This window comes from Leiobunum rupestre, chromosome 10, assembly GCF_980474605.1.
Source record: "Leiobunum rupestre chromosome 10, qqLeiRupe1.1.hap1, whole genome shotgun sequence".
Classification (NCBI taxonomy): domain Eukaryota; kingdom Metazoa; phylum Arthropoda; class Arachnida; order Opiliones; family Sclerosomatidae; genus Leiobunum; species Leiobunum rupestre.
The window spans coordinates 31,509,354-31,530,347 of record NC_143393.1 but is presented as its reverse complement, the minus strand read 5'-3'; the positions used below and the strand labels follow the sequence as shown (position 1 = coordinate 31,530,347).

Sequence of the window (20,994 nt, the reverse complement as noted above, 5' to 3'; positions counted from 1 at the left end):
GTCACAGTCTCACAGATTTGTTTCGTTTCTGTCCCGTTGGTTTGTGGCTAAAACCAAGACTGTTTGTACTTTGGGAGAATGACTATTGTTATAGCACGAGGTTGGGTGGTCAATAATCGTCTCATAGCTATTTTCCCCAATTACAAATATATACATTATTGGCAGGGTTGCCACTTTTTGGATTTTTTATTAAAAATTAAATCAATTAATTTTTATTATTTAAATCGGATTTTATGGAATTTATTGATTTTTATACAATTAATGGCTCATTTCCTGTATAATTAACGGATATTTAACTTTTATGAGTTAGCTAATCTTGAATTAAATGAAATCTTAATTGAATTTAATGACTATTTAATTAAACGGTAATTGAAGGATCACGGAATCGCGGGTCTACCGCGTCAATTTTCGGAAATAGGGTGGGAAAATCGACGTAATATGATTGGTCGGATCTGCTATCGGGAGGTTATTATTATTATTAAAACGGTTCTGAAATAAAAATTTAAAATTTATAGTGTCTGTAAGAATGTATTTATTTATTCATAGGTAGAATGCCCATGTTGAGATGACTTTTAGCGTCCTAGTCATTTTCCCAACGTTCTAAATAGTTCTTTTTATAAAGTAACGTGGCCTTCTTGTTCTTACGTCCAGGGGCGTAGGAACGTTCTAGAAGCTGGAGGGGGCAAAGAAAACGAAAAGGGGTCTGGAGAATGGTTTTGAATTTTTAATGGAGTGTAGCTTCTCCGAATGCACGTGTACTTGTTACTACTATGTAAATTGGCGGGAAAAGACTGAAATTTAAACACAGTTGAGGTTCTGTAAGCTTTATATGCTTTTAAAATGATAATTTGAGCCTTTTGAAAATTTCAATTGACCAAAATGTTGGAGGGGGCAATAACATTAGTTGCCCCTCCCAGCAAAATTCTAGGGAGGGGCATTGCCCCCCCCTGGTTCCTACGCCCCTGCTTACGTCACAGTCTCTTACTAATAAAGCTGGGCCGTGTGACGTAAGAGCAACATATTACAGGGCTGCCACACGTCAGGGAAATCCAGAGAATTTTAAGAATTTGTTAAAATTCAGGAAATTCAATTTTATCTTAATACTTTTTGAAGGTAATTTTACTCTAGATCTATGATTATCATTTATTTCCTAATTTTTTCAACATATGCAATAACATTTTTACTGAAATATATGTCCATTTAATTTTACTACCTTCTTATAAAAGTAAAATATAACATAAATATTTTGGCCTTAAAAAGTCAGGAAAAATTTCTTAAAATGGCCAGGAAAACATGGAATAGTCAGGGAATTTGAATCTGAAAATTTTGTGGCAACCCGGTATTATATTTTTTTAGTTTTTATTCATTTCATTTTATTCTTGACCGAAAACTATCGCTACGCCCCCTTTTGTTCGCCATTGAAACCGAGATAGGTAGCGGCTAAAGCAGACGCTATTAGTTTTTCCTCATCATTATTCGTAAATTTGACTATGAATAATGATACTTTCATTTTAATATAATTTTTGCATCACTTGCTTATATTTTGATAAGTTTATTAAAAAAAAATGTTCTTATGACTTTTTAATTTGTCTGTAGCAGACGCTAGATCATAGGCGCAACGTCGGAGAAACTAGACTCGTTTCGGTCGCGAATAGAAACAACTATAGGGACGTAGATAATACGTCACCCATGCTTTTTCCCTTTGGATAAAAAGCATACCAGCATGGCTGCCATAGCCAAAGGTACGCCGTGACGTCATGCTTCCAGGTCCCTACAGAGTTCGTTCACCACCTGGAAAACCTGAAAAGGTCATGGAATTTGAAAATGTTTCCAAAAGGTCAGGGAAAAGTTAAGGAATTTTAAAATGACCCCAAAAAAATCAGGCAAATAAATTTTTGAAAGAAAATATTTTTCAAGATTTTTACCTCAAACTATTCATTTATTCTACAAAAATGGTCAGGGAAAATTTGGCAATTTGTTCAGGGCAAACCTGGAAATGTCAGGGAATTAATTCCGGAAATTTTTTATTAATACAATATTGGCGTCTGGGACATCGATTTTCAGCATAATTAATAATCGAAATGATTAAAAACAGACATTTGTTCAAATAAGATTTTTAGTATTAATGGTCATTCTAGTGTAGATTTGACAAATTAAGTTGACGTTTCGTACGTTTGTAGAGAGAAGTTGAGGAATTGCGTCAAGAATTGTGTGACGCCAGGGCTTCCCGCAACGTCCTCGAGAAAGAACTGCAACACCTGCTGCTGCAGCTCCACGCCGCTCAACTGCAAGTCAGCGCCCAGATGGGCAAAACTGAGGACTCCGCCATCATCAAACAGAAGCTGGTCAGTTCAGCCTGGGTTCTCTTAAGGACAGTTTAATAGGGGGTTTCTTTTCGTCTGTTCCGTGATATCGGAGTAGTCGGATTAAAAAGATTTCCCAGAGTAATTTCCATCCCCGGAACAAGCGAATTAACCGCAGGCCTGATACTTTCAAATTAATCACTTTTCTCACTTAAAATCACTTTTTTTTAAAATCTGTCACTAAAAGTCACTTTTCCTAAAAAAGTTACTATTTTCACTTATATAAATATAAACAACTTTCAATGGCATTGAACGTTGTAAAACTGTCTTACGACCCTTTTTTTTACAAGTAATAAAACCATAGACAGTATATATCCCTTAGGGATATATACTGTTTATGGTTTTATAAAACCAAATCTTTTAAGTTTTGAAAAGCCCGCCAGTTACTTGAATAATTTGCTCATTTTGGCGTTGCTGTACAAAAAATACGTCTGCTCATTTGATTTCGTGGGTATTTCGTATAATTATTATTATTATAAAAAGGCGTAATAGTAATAGTTACTATTTTGGTTGTGTAACTAGTCAAAAAACGCAATAAAACAGTGTTTTTTTACCATTTTTGGTAAATTTTCAGTGGCTATTTAGTCACTTTTCGGTAACTTATTTAAAATTATTATTCACTAAACTCTACTGTGTAAGTGAGTATCAGGCCTGTAAACGGTACACTTTTAGTAAGAGAAAGTGTTAAACGAAACCTCCTAATGTATTCTGAAAGTTGGTGGCAGTCAAAGCTGGTTTGTACTAGCACAACAACGCCACGACGGTAAGCGTCGACGCGAATAGATTAGGCTTTAAAGGGAATATAACCTCGGGTATTTCGTGTGCAACATCAACGTTTGCAGCTCTTACCTTTGGCTTTTGAAATGTTTGGCGCCACTGTACAGGGAAATTTGAAAAATTGAAGGGGTCTTCCATAAAGATTGCTTTGCAGGTTATATTCCCTTTAAGCTTGGTTTTCACTAGCGCGCGTAATAGTGCGTCTTTCAATTTTGGGACGTACAATCGTTTGTATGCGCGTAAAGATAAATACATCATGACGCGCCCTAGTGGAACCAAGCTTTATGCTTGTTTTCCACCGAGTGGCTGACCACTATCCGTAATCGGTGTAGGGTCGGTTACAAAAGTTTTCATTCCCCCCAACCCCTCACTCGGCCTTGGCAGAGGCGGGCAGAGTCAACCGTAAATTTCGCACTTTACTGACTTTACACACATTTTGCCACCGAACTTTGGAGCCCCTTTAAATTTTATCGAAACGTGTAAACGATAGAAAAATGAAACCATAAGCAATTTTTAACTTATTAATTGCCATAAAACCGAGTTATTGAGTGATCGACGACACTCATCTAGTGGATTAAATCTATATTAAAGCAAGTGGCGGCTCTATCATTTCCACAGGTCTGTATTATGAAAAGGCCTCTGTTATTAGAGATGGCCATGAATCTATTCTATTCTTCGAAAAAAAAGCGACTTTACTGGAGAGCGTGGTGCCATCTTTTTATGGAAAAGGAAGCTAAAATTCAAAATAGCCAAATGATAACGTCGTCAGAGAGCCATTGTAGAGTACTATAGTTAGACAACGTATACTCTATTTAGTGGGCTTTAATCTAAATTATACATGTATATCTCATTTTAATATAATGTTTATAATTACTGTAATTTGTTATTGACCATGGACCAAGAATTTAAATGACTCACTTTTGCTGATATTTTGACACGGTAGGCGTGGCCTAAATCGGAAGGCTTACTGAGGTACATCAGCCGCTTTGAAGCGCCTTAAGAATTTGTTCAACTATCACTGCGAGTTCGGGCTTAAGAGACAGTACGTGCGAGAAAGTTAGGTTAGGCTTAGTTCATTAAATTTGTTAAGTTTAGAAATGAAATGGGTTCCAATAAATTTGATTAAAAAACCTCAGCCATACGCGGCTTACTGGTTTTTTACTTAACACAATGATTAATTACTATTACTTAATATTTTAAAGGCCCAATTTAAAAAATAAAAGGTCAAAAATTTACTAAGCCTAATCATTTAACCGACAACAACGGCGCCATTTTGTCCAAATTGAACGTGAACGCTCCAGCTTCTCTATACGAAACTACATTTACGCCGGAAATCGACTTCAGCACATTGAACTAAAATTAACCGTTATTTTCCTATTCCCAGTATTAACGGGTGCTTTATAAAGTATAAACAGTGAGTCCCTTTAGATTCTTGGTCCATGTATTGACCAAATTTACCTATAATTACCGCCTTTTTGATTTCGACGCTAGCGACCTCTATTGAAAAAAGAGCTACTTCACGTCGAGCCGCCACTTGCTTTAAGAGATGAGTGTCTTTTCCTTCTTTAGCTATCCAGGTCAATCTGGTAGCCGACCAGCCGGTAATATTTCATTCAACGATCCCCTTTTCGCCACGCAGGGTAGAAGTAGAGACAGTGAATCTTTTATTGAATCACGTAATTTTTGCGTATTCGTGCCTTCGCGAAGACACGTTTTCAAGTCTAGATGGGTAGTTCTGTCTTAAGGAATATTCTATTCTTCCGGGGAAGCGACTGTTATTCTAAAGAACCTTTTTTGGTGTGTTAGGAATCTGAAATGGAGAGATACCGTCAAGATGCTCAAAGGGAGGCGTTCTTGGACGCCGAAGTGCATCAACTGAAGAAAGAGAACTCCGACATCCGACGCTACGTGCTCTCGTTGCAAAGCGAGTTGTACGGAGCTCGCCTCGCCGCCAAGTATTTGGACAAAGAACTGGCTGGAAGGTACGTTGAACGGTCTTCCTTCCTTTATTATCGGAAGTAAATGAACCGCGGAAATTAGCCAGCGATACTTTTTAACAAGGACGCTTAACTTCTTGTTCTTCGCTTCGTTCTCTTTTGCAAATAACTCACAAGGAGACTTCCGAGATGTTTTTCAAACTCGGGGGTTAAGTTGACCTTCATGTACCTTGAAAGCTAATAAAGGGAAAAGTTTCAATGGACATCTGGGTTGCCTTGACCACCAAAAATGTTTTTTTTTCAACTCAAATTTAAACTTTCTCTACATAAAATAGCATGGGAAAATTGCGGTTTGTATACATAGTTTGCATCCCTACGTCATCAATGACGCAGTTCCAAGTATAGATATAAGAACCAAGAATAAATATTTAATTTGAGCAAGAATGAACGGTTCTATGCCGCCATTTTGCCGGTGTAGATTTCTTAGTAAAACGGGAGGGTTAACAGTTTCAATCGTCTCTTTGCGGATTTTAATTATTTTCAAATGATTAAGAAATTAGTTTCACGTTAAAAATGGTTATCTGCCTGGTTAAAAATTGTTCGAGTAGTTCAATTACCAAGTGAGAGCGAAAATTGTTTATTTTATTCGATAGCGAAGGTAGTTGTAAAAAGGATGACCACAAAGGCCTAACTTTGATAAGCTTTGTCAACTTCTTTTCGTAGATATTTCTGTCGTAATTTGATATTTTATTTAAATAACCCGGCCTTAGAATCTTATCTGGCTTTGTTTAGGGCCCATTTAAAATTTTAAAGCATAAATCTAATTAGTTTTGTAGCTTTGACGAGATTACCAACAAAATGGCTACCTATTTAGTAGCTATGCGCGAAATGGTTTGAATTTTTGATCGCCCTCTCAGTTTCCTTGGAGACCATACGCCCCTCCCTTCGGTGCAAACTATGTATTTAATTGATTTTATCCAATTTTACCAATTTTATAGATTTCATCCAATTTTATCGATTTTATCGATTTTACCTAATTGTTTTGAATAAATTTAAGTTTGAAACTTTTCCCTTTAGGAGCTTCAAGGTACATGGTCTACTTAACCCCCGAGTTTGAAAAACACCTTGGTATGTCTCCTTGTTAGTAGGGGTCGGACTAATTCCTTAGTATTGGTGTGACATTTTATTTTTATTTAGTAGCGGTGTGACAAATTACTAATTAAGGGTGTGAGCAATGTGTTAATAGGCGTGTGACAAATTACTAAGTAAGGGTGTGACCAATGTGTTATTAGGCGTGTGACACTTAGTAAGGGTGTGACTAATTCCTTAGTAAGGGTGTGACCAATGTGTTAATAGGCGTGTGACAAATTACTAAGTAAGGGTGTGACTAATTCCTGAGTAAGGGTGTGACCAATGTGCTAATAGGCGTGTGACAAATTACTTAGTAAGGGTGTGACCAATGTGTTAATAGGCGTGTGACAAATTACTAAGTAAGGATGTGACTAATTCCTTAGTAAGGGTGTGACCAATGTGTTAATAGGCGTGTGACAATTTATTTAGTATGGTCTTATTAGGGGAGTGACAAATTACTTAGTAGCGGTGTGACAAATTACTTAGTAGCGGTGTGACAAATATTTTAGGGTTTAAAAATTCCGGCTAGCTAACTGATCAAGTAGCAAATTGTAATTCGAATATAGAATAACTTACAGTAGTTAGGAAAATTTGCAATAACACCACTGTAAATTCTTAATAACAAACCCATTATACGAGCAAATTTGAAATGATTTAAAGTATTTTATAGAAAACTGACCTAGCATTCCAGGCCTACGGTAGATTCCGTCAAAGATTGTCTCTGTTAATTTTCGTGTTGAACGGAACAGGATTCAGCAAATCCAGCTTCTGGGACGAGACATGAAGGCGAGAGACCACGACCGCCTTTGGAACCAGCTGGAAAGCGAAATTCATTTGCATCGCCACAAAACAGTCATCAGAGCCTGCCGAGGCCGACTCGGAAGCGCGGCTAGGCTGCCCCATCCGCCGGGACACGTGAGTTGCCACTCCTTTCACTCCTTTTGACCAAGTGCACTCTTCCTACCCTTTCGTGCTTTAATATTGTGATGAGGTGTGGCCGTATCTTTTACCCAAGGCACCACCATAAGCCTAAGTCATCAAGCGACTTTTAAAGCCATTAATTCAGGTGGCCGGGTTGCAAACCTGAATGAATGAATATTTATTTTCTTCTTTTCCGAAAGTCCCTTTTATAACAGGGAGGAATCTAATTTAAATAGAATTCACAAGCAGAGATAAAGATAAAAATAATGCGTTATACACTAATATACTTCTCGATATAAACGATAAACTAGCGGAAGCGTAGTAAATAACCGAAGAATGTATAGCTATTTACAATTTACACAATTTTAAATTACATATACAGGGTGTTAACTAAAAAATGGACCAGGGCGAATATCTCAAAATGTCTTTTAGCTACGATTTTGAAATTTTAGGATGTTATAAAGCGCTCAGGGGGTCAACCAACTATGAACATGTCAATGACCTTGAACCATGTCTTCAAGGTCGTTCGAAAATTAACTTGAGAACCGTAAGAGCTACGAAGTTGGTTCCAATTAGAAAAGTGTTCCCCGTCACATTTTTTGGCTAACTAGCTTTGATTCGATCTGATTTGCGAAATAGGAAGTCGAGAAATGTTAGGGCAAAATCAAGAAGGTCGTTAAGTTGATAACGTGTTAAAGACGATGTTCAACTGATAACTATAAAAGTACTCTTGTTAGAGTACTGAAATTTGTTAGACAACCTCATCGTGGTTGAGGGTCTTTAGTTTGAAAATTTCGGCCCCCAAAACTCGTCTTCCGCACGTTATCAACTTAACGACCTTCTTGTTTTTGGCCTAACATTTCTCGACTTTCTATTTCTCAAATCAGATCAAGTGAAAGTTAGTTAGCCATAAAATGAGACGGGGAACATTTTTCTAATTGGAACCAGCTTCGTAACTTTTGCGGTTCTCAAGTTAAATTTCGAACGACCTTGAAGACATGGTTCAAGGTCATTGAAATTTTCATAGTTGGTTGACCCCCTGAGCGCTCTATAACAACCAAAAATTTCAAAATCGTAACAAAAACACATTTTGAGATATTCGCCCTGGTCCATTTTTTAGTTAACAAATACTATTTACAATGTATAAACCAGTATTCGAAAAACATACTAACTAGTTGAGCGCTTTAAGCGCAGGCCACCCCAGCGACCGAGGAGCCACCTAGGAGCAGCAAACAAGTAAGGAGAACGTAACCAGTCAAAAGTCGTGTATTTTCTTGTGTACACTCTGTTAAATAAGTCTTCGGCCGTTGGGATTTTGGCACTTATTTGCGATTATCTCAAAAACTATGAATGATAGCAAGTTGAAACCAATTTTATTTTTAATATTTTACTAATATCTTTCATACCTATGTCTTGATTCACGAGTAGCATTTCCATATCCGCTGGAAACGCCAAATATCGTTTTTGACAACTTTTTTAATAATGATGTTACACCCCTGAAACCTGATTTTTTTGGATTCCGAAGGGTCGATTCATATTTAGAAAGTGCCATTGTTATCCGGCTACGTCGAACGGCTGCTAAGATATGGCCTATCGAAAATTCGGGTATCATTCGGAAAATTCGAAAATGCCTAATTAATCAATATTATTAATCCGGCATATAACCACAGCGTTCCAACAACTCGTTAAATCAATATATATATATGCTTATTGTGTTACCCACGATGAAACGACGAAAGTTATTTTTGCTCAACAATAAGATATTATTTCTCGGTCGCCTCGAGCATTTTAGAATTTTCCGAATGAGACCCGAATTTTCGATCGGCCATATCTTAGCAGCCGTTCGACGTAGCCGGATAACAATGGCACTTTCTAAATATGAATCGACCCTTCTGAATAAAAAAAATCAGATTTCAGGGGCGTAACATCATTATTAAAAAAGTTGTCAAAAACGATATTTAGCGTTTCCGGCGGATATGGAAATGCTACACCTGAATCAAGACATAGGTATGAAAGATATTAGTAAATATTAAAAATAAAATTGGTTTCAACTTGCTATCATTCATAGTTTTTGAGATAATCGCAAATAAGTGCCAAAATCCCAACGGCCGAAGACTTATTTAACAGAGTGTACATTTTTCATTGGTTAGACGCTTTAGCGCCTGCTGCCGTCGGAAGGGGGAAATACGGAACTTGTCTTCCCCCACCCTCCTGTAAAACGTTCAGCGTAAAGGCTCGTCCAATGAAATTTGTACACAACACTGCGTTAGCGTGTGTAAAGGCTAGCTGCGTTCTCCTTGTGTTTGCTGCTCCTAGATGCCACGCGAACCAACACCTGCCTTCACTAACTATAGGTATTTCTCAGATTGTTTTCAACTAATCATAACTAACGTCTGGAGTAACTAAGAAATACCTCATCTTCCAAAACATTTGTAACTAAACGTAGATACAGTTCTTAACTTCCATTGGTAAAAAATCCTCTAGGTAGCCCAAAGTAATTTCTCAACTAAAAACCTTAGTGTTTGTATAATAACCTAACCTTAAACTGAACCATACAATAAGTGGGTTTGAAATTTCTATTTCAACTTAACCTAACCTATGTTAAAGTTAATAAAAACCACCTATGGACTATAATGCAGTTGACATACGCGAAAAGGTTGAAACGTCCATAATAAGAAGGGGGCAAGAAAGCTAAACCCTAACATATTTAAAGTCATGATAAAACTGACGAAATATTCGGACCTAGAGGTCGGCGTTTGAATAAGAAATTATACGATTGTTTATATTTATCCATAACCGAGAATTATTCAGAAATATTCGAAAAAAATGATTAATTTTGCATGTTAAATCGTTGTTTAATCGTATAATTTATTCGTATAAAACAAATAATACTAATTTTAATGATTAATTTAAATTTTTGCGGTTAATTTATTTGTTCCACCGACCTCTACTCGGACCAATAGTTGTTCGAGAATAAAATTAAAACTCGAAACTCGGACTAAATAGATCTGCGAGACAAAATCAAATTAAACAAGTTAACCTAATCTAACCTAGCCTAATTTAGTCTTAGTTTATAAATTACACATTTCGAGATAAATCGATTTTTGTAATTCTTATGAAAAATAACAATACTACGGTATTTAGGTAACTGAATACTAGTTGTTGGGGGTTTCTTTTAGTCCGCAATCTAAATATGACGATGACTATCGCCAAAATTAAGGAAATCTCAGAATAATTTGACATAATGCGTTTTGTACGTTTATATTTGGCCAAAACTCTAGGCAGAAACGCATTATATGACTGTTACCCTGGGGATGCAGCTGAAGAAATTAGAGCAAACGAAATTATACGAAATGAAGACTTATTGGTTAATAACGACATAATGCCTTTCTGCAAATTTCCGACGGTCGTTAATGCGTTTCTGCGGAGTATTTTCGAAACTTATCGATTTTAATGCGTTTTTGCATTTTCACATAAGCGCCCTAAAATTAGTACGAGGAGCATTGAAACTCAAAAGGTTAACGGTAATAGTGGGTGTAGGGAGCTGTTGGCTCGCGTGGCATGCAGGGCTTGCCACCACCCTCTAACGCATCTTAACCTGCCCACCAGAATTAATGACTTCAAAAGTCGCTTGATGACTTAGGCCTAGGTCAAAAATGGTCGATAAAGCGTTCCTGAAACGTAGGGCAGTAAGGAAATGACTCCGTTATCCTAATTCTGTGTACGCGTCTTTTCGCAGGATATGGACTGTTTACGGAAATCGCAGGGAATTGGAGAAATTCGGCAAGTGCACCTCGTGAAAGAAGACAACGAAGGACTGGGAATATCCATTACAGTTGAGTATTGCTCTTGTCATGATTGAGACGAGTTGGCCCCTTTACTAAACAATCTTAATTTCTTTCGGTTGAAGGGCGGCAAAGAGCATGGCGTTCCCATTTTGATCTCGGAAATCCACCCCAACATGCCCGCTTGGAGAAGTGGCGCTCTCTTCGTGGGCGACGCCATTTTGACCGTCAACGGAGTGGACCTCAGGGAAGCCCGGCATGGCGAAGCCGTTCAAGTGCTTTCCAATCAGGTATTCGGGGACGTGGGCTGCGTTTGCTAAAAGCTTGAGCGCGGGAGCCAATATTGCTGGCCAACACGTGTCGCAAACCGAGTTTCTCCGTGCGAATGAGAAAACATTTGTCCAACGTGTTGGCCACGCAAAAGTCTTGTTGGTCAAGTTTTAAACCGAGTTGCCACAGGCAAGGAAAAAGTCAGGGAATTTGAAATTTGGCCTACAAAGTCAGAGAAGTTGAATATGAGAAAAGTCAGGGAAATGTCACGGAATTTAAGCTATAACCCGAAGAGTCACCAACACTTAAATAAAAGCTGAAGTAAAATGATTGAAATCAGATAAAAGTAAAATATTAAGTTCCAAAATGAAAAATTTGGGCCTTAATAATGGTCAGGGAAAATTTATAAAATTTTTCAGGGAATTTGAAACTGAAATTTTCGTGACAATCCTGTTAAAGATAAATAATGACCGAGGCTTAAAGCAAGGGGTGGGGGCAGAAGCACAAGATTAGATAGAAGGTGGCGTATTTAGCATTGAGCCTTCACACCATGCGTGCCAGATTCAAAATAGAACAAAATGGTAAAATAAAAAAATAAAACACTGATAGCTAACCATATCGAACGATGCAAGAAAATGAAAATACAAACATAGATTAAAATACACAACAAAACAAAAACTAAAAAACCGAAATAATAGTCAGAAAAAAACTTATCAAGTCCGAACAGCGTTGGGAAGTATGACTCAAGTGGCTGAGATGAGACCGCTTTCAACACACCCTTCAGACAGACGGAAAGAGCACTCTTATGGAGAGTACTAAGAAGACCTCTACGTGCTGCAACTTGGGATGGACAGTCGAAGAGGATGTGCTCCGCGGTATCCACCTTCCCCGCACTTAGATCAAGAATCCGAGTTACACAAATTGAAGCGGAAGAGAGTCGCTTTCGTAAGAAGTCGTCCGCAGCCGAGAAGCGCCAAAAGAGTATCATACCACCTGTGAGAGCCCGGATTAGGTTTCACCTCCCTGAGCGCGTAGGAGGAGGAGCGCGCCTGTCAGGAATCCCAACAAGCAGTACTAACCACTTTTACTGCACGCAGATTTTGATTCAGACAGCGTAGCCTGGAGTAAAAAGTCCACCTTGGAGGGGCGCGGAAGACTGGTGACGTCCGCGAGACCGTCCGTCGTTTCATTGCCCACCACGCCGACACGGGTCGGACACCACAAAAGAGTCACCTTGTCGCATAAGTCATGAATATCGTTGACTACTAGATAATTAGAACGTGTATAATAATAATAATAATAATAATTATCAGCTAGGCTAATACCCAAGGCACCACCTTAGGCGTAAGTCACAAGCAACTTTGAAACCCATTAATTCAGGGGGCTGGGTTACAATGCGTAGGAGGGTGGTGTAACATCGTAAGGGCGCTTTTGGAGTCGGAGCAGATAACTACTGAACTTGCAAGATTGATGGAATCATATGAAAGGGCCAGTTGATTCGCCCACAGCTCTATCCTGTTGATGGGATGGCCGGGATCCACCAAAGACCGAGCACCGACCACTATAGATGGAATGGCGAAGGCGGCACCCCGAGTTCAGGGCGAGAGACCCGTCAAAATAAATAACCGTCGTGTCTATGGCGTAGAGGTCGAGCGTCGCGAGGAACAATTGTCTCAGCGCGTCCGAGCAGAGGTCACCTTTTCCGGAAGTTAGCCATCGGGAAATGACCATCACCGTGGGAGGTTCCCAAGGAAGGGTTGACACGGGAGGGAGATGACCCCTGGAGGAATGAAAGAGCCAGGATAGATGGTGTTCCCTAGCCAAGTTCCACGGCCGGAGCAGAAAAGGAATCCGATCCGGAACGAAGCGATGTTCCATGACCTCCAGTTTAGCCAGGTTGTCTCGCAGAAGAGATGGATAAAAGTTAGGGGTATCCGCTGCTCCGCGCGTACAACAATGAACATGTTAATTTACATTTCAAAATGAAACGTTATTCGCCAATTGTGATGTCCTTGGTTACATGTTATTTAAAAATGATTTGTCATTCGCTTTTAATGTCGACGTGAAGTAACTCTTTTTTTCAACAGATGTCGCTAGCTTCCAAATCAAAACCAGATGGTAAAGCTACATTTTGACCCAAAATTCGGGACATAAAAGTACCCTACGCATTGATTTGCTCGTTTGGAAATTTCACAATAACTTAATTTTCAGTAATTTTATATGGGATATATAATTTAGATTAAAGACCACTAAATAGAGTATAATTTGTGTAATTATAATACTCTACAATGGCTCTCTGACAACGTTATCATTTGGTTATTTTAAATTTTAGCTTCCTTATACATAAATAGATGGCACTACGCTCTCCAGTAAAGTCGCGTTTTTCGAAATATCTGATAGATTCATGGCCATCTCTAATAACAGGGGCCTTTTTATAATGATAGAGCCGCCGCTTGATTTAACTAAAAGTATTTGTGTCAAATACTTTTCTTACACATTCTTTCAATTACATAAAACTAAATCAGGTTTTGTTAGAAATTATCCGAATGCTAATTGATTTTCGTCCTTAGATTGGAGAAATTGACATGGAAGTGATATACGTAGCTCCCGACGAAGATTCTGACAGCGAAAGCCAGGATATAGATGTTGAAAATAATTTTAGGTACGCTTTGATTTTGGTTTAAAGGAAAGGTTGAAGCTGATAAACATTTTTCGCCATTAGAAAGACTTTGAGATATTAGTAATAAATGCAATTGAAACTGTGTTTCTATCTCTAACCTCTGCAGAATTACAATTCAGTATATTTTTGTTCTCACTGAGGTTTAGTATTTATTATTCAGAGGTTTTCTCATCTATTTAAGTTTCTGTTCAGAGTGAAACCGCGTGGTTTAAACATTTTTGAGCGTACACTTTTGCCTAATTTGATTCTAAACGATTTGACCTATAAGTATAGTAATAAGTTTATGATACCTCGAAATAGTCAAAAGTCCTTTCCAGGTGGAATCTTTGTCTAGAAAACGTGATGTCAAACCTTTTCTCTTCGATTCCCGCAAAAATGAATAATTAAAAAAAATATCGGAGCCAGCGTTGCTGGGCGGTCAAGAATGAAACTATATGGGGAGGGGCTAATTTTTCTTGGCGGAGCTTAGGGAGGTGGAAGTGGAGAGAGGGTTCTTTACTATCATTTTAGTGTCGTCTGCTCGCGTGGAGGAAGAACCGTCTTTCTCTTCATCTAGTGGGCAAGAATGGAATAAGGAAGTTATATTGACAGGGAATTAGAGAGCCGGAATACCGCATTTAATGAGAGATTAAAGATTAATTATCTATATCTGTATGGAAAGTTTACTTACCAGTTGTAAGACTCGGCTCTAAAAACTACCGCTAGCGTTTGAGTGCCTTTCTTTAAAGTTTTTACTTTCAAATCGACTTGAGATGATTTTTCCCAACGCTTCCCTTTCAATACCATCCCTATTTCAGCTGCAAGATTGCACTGAGTTGGTTTTACACACAAATTATCCATAATAAAATTATTATAACTTGGGAAATTTAAACTTCTAACAAATCATATATAAACATCGCTCCCATTCGCTCGTTAAAACTGGTATTTTCATTAGCCAATAACCATGACTTTTTAGTTGAGTCACATGAGGAGAATAAACCAATAGAGAAAAACGATTTTTTTCCGATGCAACAGTTTCTGTAGAAAATATCCGTGGTTGTGTAATACTTGGTGGCAATGGAAAGTGTCTGAAGATTCAAATGTTTGGTTTTTATTTAGGTATAGGTTTTATGACCCGGAAGCCATAAGTCAGCTGAGCATGTCGGAGCAAGATTTTGAAAGGTACAATTTTTCCAAGTTCAACCGAGATGGTTCCGTCTGTTTAGACAGCCTAGACCAACAGTCAACGTCTTCCAAGGTCAACGGCTTGAACCACTTTAGTCCTAGCAAGAGCCACTCGGAAAATATGGATAATGTCAACGGATTCCAACAGACAACTGAACTCATTCCAAATCGGTAGGTTTGACGAATTAGTTATTCCTTTTAAAAAAGTGTATCTCTATTATGAAACGGCTGACTGTATTTAGGAAGTAATTTCATTTCTGGAACTGTTTGTAGAAGTCCCCGTCTCATTTTGATTGATCTGTTACGGTAGCCAACTTTGATTACACGCTGTTACCCTGAGTCATTTTAATTTAATAAAAACTTATAGCTATTTAATTTTTAATTTTTGTGCTATCCCAGTAAATCATACTATTCGCCTGTTCTGGTGTTGAGAATTATTGTACACAGAAACCGTGGCGTTGACAAGGGGAGGGTTTCCGTGTCCCAACCGCCCTTCGGTGAAACTTTGGCAGTACTCAAATTTAACCCCCTTCTCGACCCCTCTCAGGTATTTTACATAGAACCCCTCCCTTAAAGGATTTCTGGCTACGCGACTGCACAGAAAGCCTTTGGCCAAGGCCAGCTGGGATTCAAGTTACATTTTATCTTTCTTCTTAAAAGCAAGAGTAAAAGAATAGTTGTTTTTAACTTAAATACTACCAATTATTTTTGGATTCGGTTAGACGTGTTGCAGAAATCTGCTAGAATCTGCTCAAACGGCCCAATATCAAAAAAAGTAGCATTCCAGCTCAGCGCCGGCCCTAGGGCGGTGCGAACGGTGCGACCGCACCGGGCGCCATTATGTGGGGGGGGGGGGGGGGGGTGCCGAAACGGGATCGGGACGACGGGACCAATAACTTTTGACCGCAAGACCGAAACACCACCTGAAAAACTTGCTGGGGCCGCTACAGATCCAGCTCCACTGGTGAACTCCCTCAGAACAAGAACCGGCCACAGTTTCATCCTTTTCATAGATTCACATTGTCATTTTGAGTAGTATCTGTCATATAGGAGGAACAAACACAAGGAGAACGCAGCTAGCCGTTGAACACCCTTACGCAGTGTTGTGTACAAATTTCATTGGACGAACCTTTATGCTGAACATTTAACGGGAAGGGGAAAGACATTTTCCGAATTTTCCCCTTCCGACGCCAGCAGGCGCTAAAGCGTCTAACCAATGAAAAATGTACGCAAGAAAATAATAGACTTTTGACGGGTTGCGTTCTTCTTGTGTAGGGTACCGTGTTTGTTGCTCCTAGCTGCCACATACCCTTTAAACATAGAAGTTTAGACTATCTTTAAAGTCAAGTTTGGAGCGGCTCTATGGGATGAGGCAAGGGAATAGTGGTACTGAATGAAAAAAGTTGAAATAGTGTAGCTACCGACAGCTTAGGGCAGTCGAATGGTTTTCATCCTAAAAATCTTTAGTATCCACTTCTTATATTTTAAAAACCTTCTTACTCCGGCTATATTATACCAACCCAAACTGTTCGCAAGTAGATAATTGGAGTAAAATAACATCAAAGGACTTCCCTAGCTCAGCTGCCATTTGGCCAAACCTAGCAAACTGTATTTTCAAAATGTTTGAGTTAGAGGTAAATTTAAGTCTTATGAATAATTTGACATCCGTAAAAAATTCAACAAAAAATATATTTCTTCATGAAATAAGTATAATAATATTTGGAAATAAACCACGTTTAAACCTAGGATGTGCAAAATATTTCGTTTTAGCATTGGAGCATAGAATTACCACGTTAAAAACCTATTTTCTCCACTTTTGCCATGTATTTTTGCCTTTTGGTACATGGTGTTTGCAGCCCCATTTTCCTTGTATGCTCCCCGTTGACTTGACGTGGTGGGTCATTGACCTTTTGTTAAGCTAATAAAGAACAAAAGCACTACTAAATGTGCTATATACGTGGTTTCTCCATGGGAGTATTAAACATTTTTGTTAGGGAAAAGCAAAGCATATCCCACTTAACTAATTTCACCATGGGAATATTGAAGATGCTGCTCTGGCCAAAGAAGTAACATTTAACTTAATCCAGTTGCAAACTTACACCACATTGTGGAAATATTAAAAATTTTGTAAATTTTTGAAATAAAAACCCTGAATATATGGGACTATAGATTTTTGTGTTGCGAAAGGGATATAATTCCCACATAGTAGGTTTTACCAGGAAAAAAAATGAGATTTGTATTTTTTGTATTTGCCACGGTAAAATCAATTTATCGAGGGAGTTAATTACGTAATTAACACAAAATTGTTTAAAAATCGCCTGACTGTTTTCTTGCGCAATTGCGATCTTTTATCAGATATTATTTTGTAAGTATTTAAATGTGCTACTTAACAAAACCTCGAAAATATCTCAAATTGTAATTTTTAGCGTTTGTAAGATTTTGGCAAATGAGAACTCGGCTACCTATCCCAGTTCAGGCGAAAAGAATCACGTAATCGAAGTTGGCTGTAATCATACGTGAAAGGTCTCGGTCTCATTCTGGTAGCCCGAGTTCAATTTGAGACCGAGATTACGCAAAATGTTTAAGGTGAGCCCGAGACCGAGCTTAGGTGTGCAATTACGGCTGTAATAACGTCATAAATAATAGTTAAGAGTAACTTAATAAAGGTTAATTCAAAGTTCAAGTTAAGCGATCAATTATCTCTTACACGACTTAATATTTCTTAAGACATGACATGTTGAGATAGGTTTCCTAAGGTCCTTAAAATTTGACACAACAAAACCCATAAGCGAACATCACAGTTCTTCGAGTACTTTTGGAAACCTAGACGAATTATTTTTGCTAAATGCTGAAGTGATATTTTTATATCATTTCAAACAGACAGGAATTGCGAAAAATGTGGTTTTCTTTGATGCAGAAGAAAGCGGTCGAAAGGTACACTTTGCTGCTCATTTCTGTATATCACTTTTCATTTTTTGCTTGAATGCTCGCACTTTTTATACGTGTTTAACTTATTAATGTAATTAATGTGCAACAATTATCAAAAAAAACTAGCGGGTTTCGCGACAGGACACCGCTACCAGATGACCATTAGACACAAATTATGTAACAAAATGGCGTCTCAATTTTGATACTAAGATATTTTGAACCTAGTGCAGGCATTATAGTAATTATATTCACAATGTTCTGAAAAAATCTATACGGTTTGAAGAAACGCACGGTTCTCAAAGTAATTTCTTGTAAAATATGGCGTAAAAATTGGTAAAACGTGTTTTTTATCGACCATTTTCTAAAATGGCGCCGAATGCAGTCCTGTCAAATACCAAGAAATTATGATAGGACGTAGAATAAGTTAGAGACAAGCGAAAATCAACTACAATAAATAAAAGTTAAATAATGGGGTAGAGTTCTAACCTTGAAGAGATGGGTCCCCTCCAAAACTAAATAACTGCCATTTTGGATTTCATTTCAATTTCACGCTGATACGGCCATGCATAGATGTACATGTAGCATACAATTAAATGGATGGTAATATTCTGCTTTACATTCCGGAAATACAATAAAAAGATATTCTGTTATATAGAAAATAAAACCTATAATGAAATACATAGTCTACAAAATGCCTTATAACCAGCCTACCAGGGCCGGATCTACTATCAGGCTCAGTGCCTAGGGCCTTACTGATCAGTCACATCTAGCAATTTAAAGATCGAAATTAGGCCCACAATCATTATTGGAAACAATATATCTATATACTCCAATCCTAGCAAATTTCTTCAAAGATGTTGTCTATAATGCCTGCATTAATAATTAAGAATTTTATTTGTAAATTCTTGCTGTGGCGCAGCTTATGTCGGTACGCGATTTGGCAATCAATAACTGAATCCTGTTTGCGTTGATTTCTTAGAGCTTCGAGTAACGAGTCGGCCACCCCACCTAATTCCTGATTGACGGAGACCAAACTGATCACCTACTTTGCACAAGATTCTGACCAAAGCGACGACGAAGATAACCATGATCTGAATGATATGACCATTTTTGGAATACCACTGATAATATTCTAGTCATTTTTTTTATTGTTCGTTCTGTTTTTCAAATGAGAAAATTTATTATTTTTCGTGTATATCATATCAACAAGGGCCAAACAGAAAATTTTTATACATTGATTATATATTTTTACTTTTTGGGAGAAAACAAACTTATCGACACTATAAGCAAACTATTTTTTAATATGGCGCGCCTTTCAAAATAATTTTTGCAGTATTTAAATCAAAAATTTAAAAGAATATGACACTGTGCAATTAATATAATGTTGATGTACTTATTATTTACTCGTAGAACGTGTAGCACATATCCGTGGGACATTTTAAATAAATATATATTGTGAGTCACTATAGGGTGATTTATATACACTATGTATACCAATTCAAAAATTAAACTTTCGAATGTTGCAAATGATTGACGTGTTTCAGTAATTCCTTTCTATGATTTGCTGTTCACCATCTTAATCCACTTGTATTTATCTGTCGAGTGTATTCGATTTTGTTCAAAGTCGGCTGTAATGTAGACTTATATATGAGATATGAAATTACCCAAAACGAGACGTTGCACTACCCATTCGATTTGCCATGGCCACTGGAAAAGTTTTTAACCACTTATAACCAAAAAATTGAGGTTAACGGTAATAGTTAGTGTAGGGAGCTGTTGGCTCGAACGCGTGGCATGCAGGGCTTGTCACCACCCTCCTACGCATTATAACCCGGCCACCTGAATTAAAGGCTTAAAAAGTCGCTTGATGACTTAGGCCTAAGGTGGTGCCTTGGGTATTAGCCTAGCTGATTAAATCTCCAGTTAAAAAAGCATGGGATTTTCTCGGTTTCACCAACGAAATTTTTTAAAAATATTTTAAATAACGAAATGGGTAATTTGGACCGCATTTAGGTAAATTTTATCAAGTTTGGGTAAAATTGTAACAATGTTTGGGTAAAATAAGGAAAACATCTTTTTTGTTGTTGTAAGTGGTCAAAAACATTTGCTATGGCAAATCGAATGGGTAGTGCAACAACTCCTTTTGGGAAATTTCACATCTTATATAATTGTACATTACGTCCGACGTTGAACAAAATCGGCAATAAACACCTCGGGTACTCTCCTTGTAAGTTCGACTTTGCAACTATTGTACAAAGCCTATTGTGTGTGTGTGTGTGTGTGTGTGTTTCGTATGTATTCTACTTTCCAACGTCTATGTATTGACTTTTCGAACGGACCGAATGCTGAGGGTCACGATAAACGTCTCAACGTCCATAAGGCAGGGTTTCCACCAAATGTTCACGGTATACGTCCTATTATCAATTTGCGATTTATTGTCGCCGGCCGGGATCGAACCCAGGTCTGCTGCGCGAAGAGATTTACTCTAACACCTCAGCCACCGACGCTTGTTGAGCTTCGGTGTTTTTCAAAAACAGCTTTGGCGAATGTTTTTATGCTGTTATAAAGTTATTAGCGTCAATTTATTTTACACCATTTTATACATTGTTAAAATATATTAAACTTACAATTAATTAATTATTTTATCTTAATTTATATTATGAACGCGTCAAGGAATCGAACCCGGGTCCTTCGGGCAGGAAACGGACATCCTACCGTTGAGCCATTGACTCTCAAGTGACTATAATGAAAATACAACATGTCATAGGCAAACTTTTGAAGGAAAAATAGCGATTAAAAAAAGGCCGGTAAAAGTTCAAATCTAAATTTGCTTTTTATATTTGGATGTGGATCTAATAAAATGTTAGGCCTGGGAAAGGACTTATTTTACCTCTGTTGACCTTTGTTTAATGATCCAGATAACGATTTGTTTTATTTTCCATTTTTTGATATGATTGTTTTTTTTCAGCTATTTTATTAAATTGTAAAGCGAATTTATTATTTATTATTTTTTAAACGTATTTAATTTTTCAGCGAAA

At 37.7% G+C, this 20,994-nt stretch overlaps 1 protein-coding gene across 3 annotated transcripts in view; it reads left to right on the top strand.

The window, feature by feature from the left end:
• Positions 1 to 19,474, top strand: part of LOC149925388 (Golgi-associated PDZ and coiled-coil motif-containing protein-like) — a 38,102-nt gene extending 18,628 nt beyond the window's left edge. For 2 of the 3 annotated variants that reach the window (XM_090160191.1, XM_090160190.1), the window contains 9 exons: positions 2,181 to 2,345; positions 4,947 to 5,122; positions 6,958 to 7,123; positions 10,869 to 10,964; positions 11,040 to 11,204; positions 13,755 to 13,846; positions 14,963 to 15,199; positions 17,909 to 17,962; positions 18,936 to 19,474. In XM_090160191.1, the coding sequence (XP_090016317.1) occupies positions 2,181 to 2,345; positions 4,947 to 5,122; positions 6,958 to 7,123; positions 10,869 to 10,964; positions 11,040 to 11,204; positions 13,755 to 13,846; positions 14,963 to 15,199; positions 17,909 to 17,962; positions 18,936 to 18,975 (1,191 nt within the window). In that variant the 3' untranslated portion in view covers positions 18,976 to 19,474. The remainder of the gene's footprint in view (positions 1 to 2,180; positions 2,346 to 4,946; positions 5,123 to 6,957; positions 7,124 to 10,868; positions 10,965 to 11,039; positions 11,205 to 13,754; positions 13,847 to 14,962; positions 15,200 to 17,908; positions 17,963 to 18,935) is intronic. The other variant, XM_090160192.1, reaches the window with a different exon arrangement.
• The last annotated feature ends 1,520 nt before the right edge of the window (positions 19,475 to 20,994 follow it).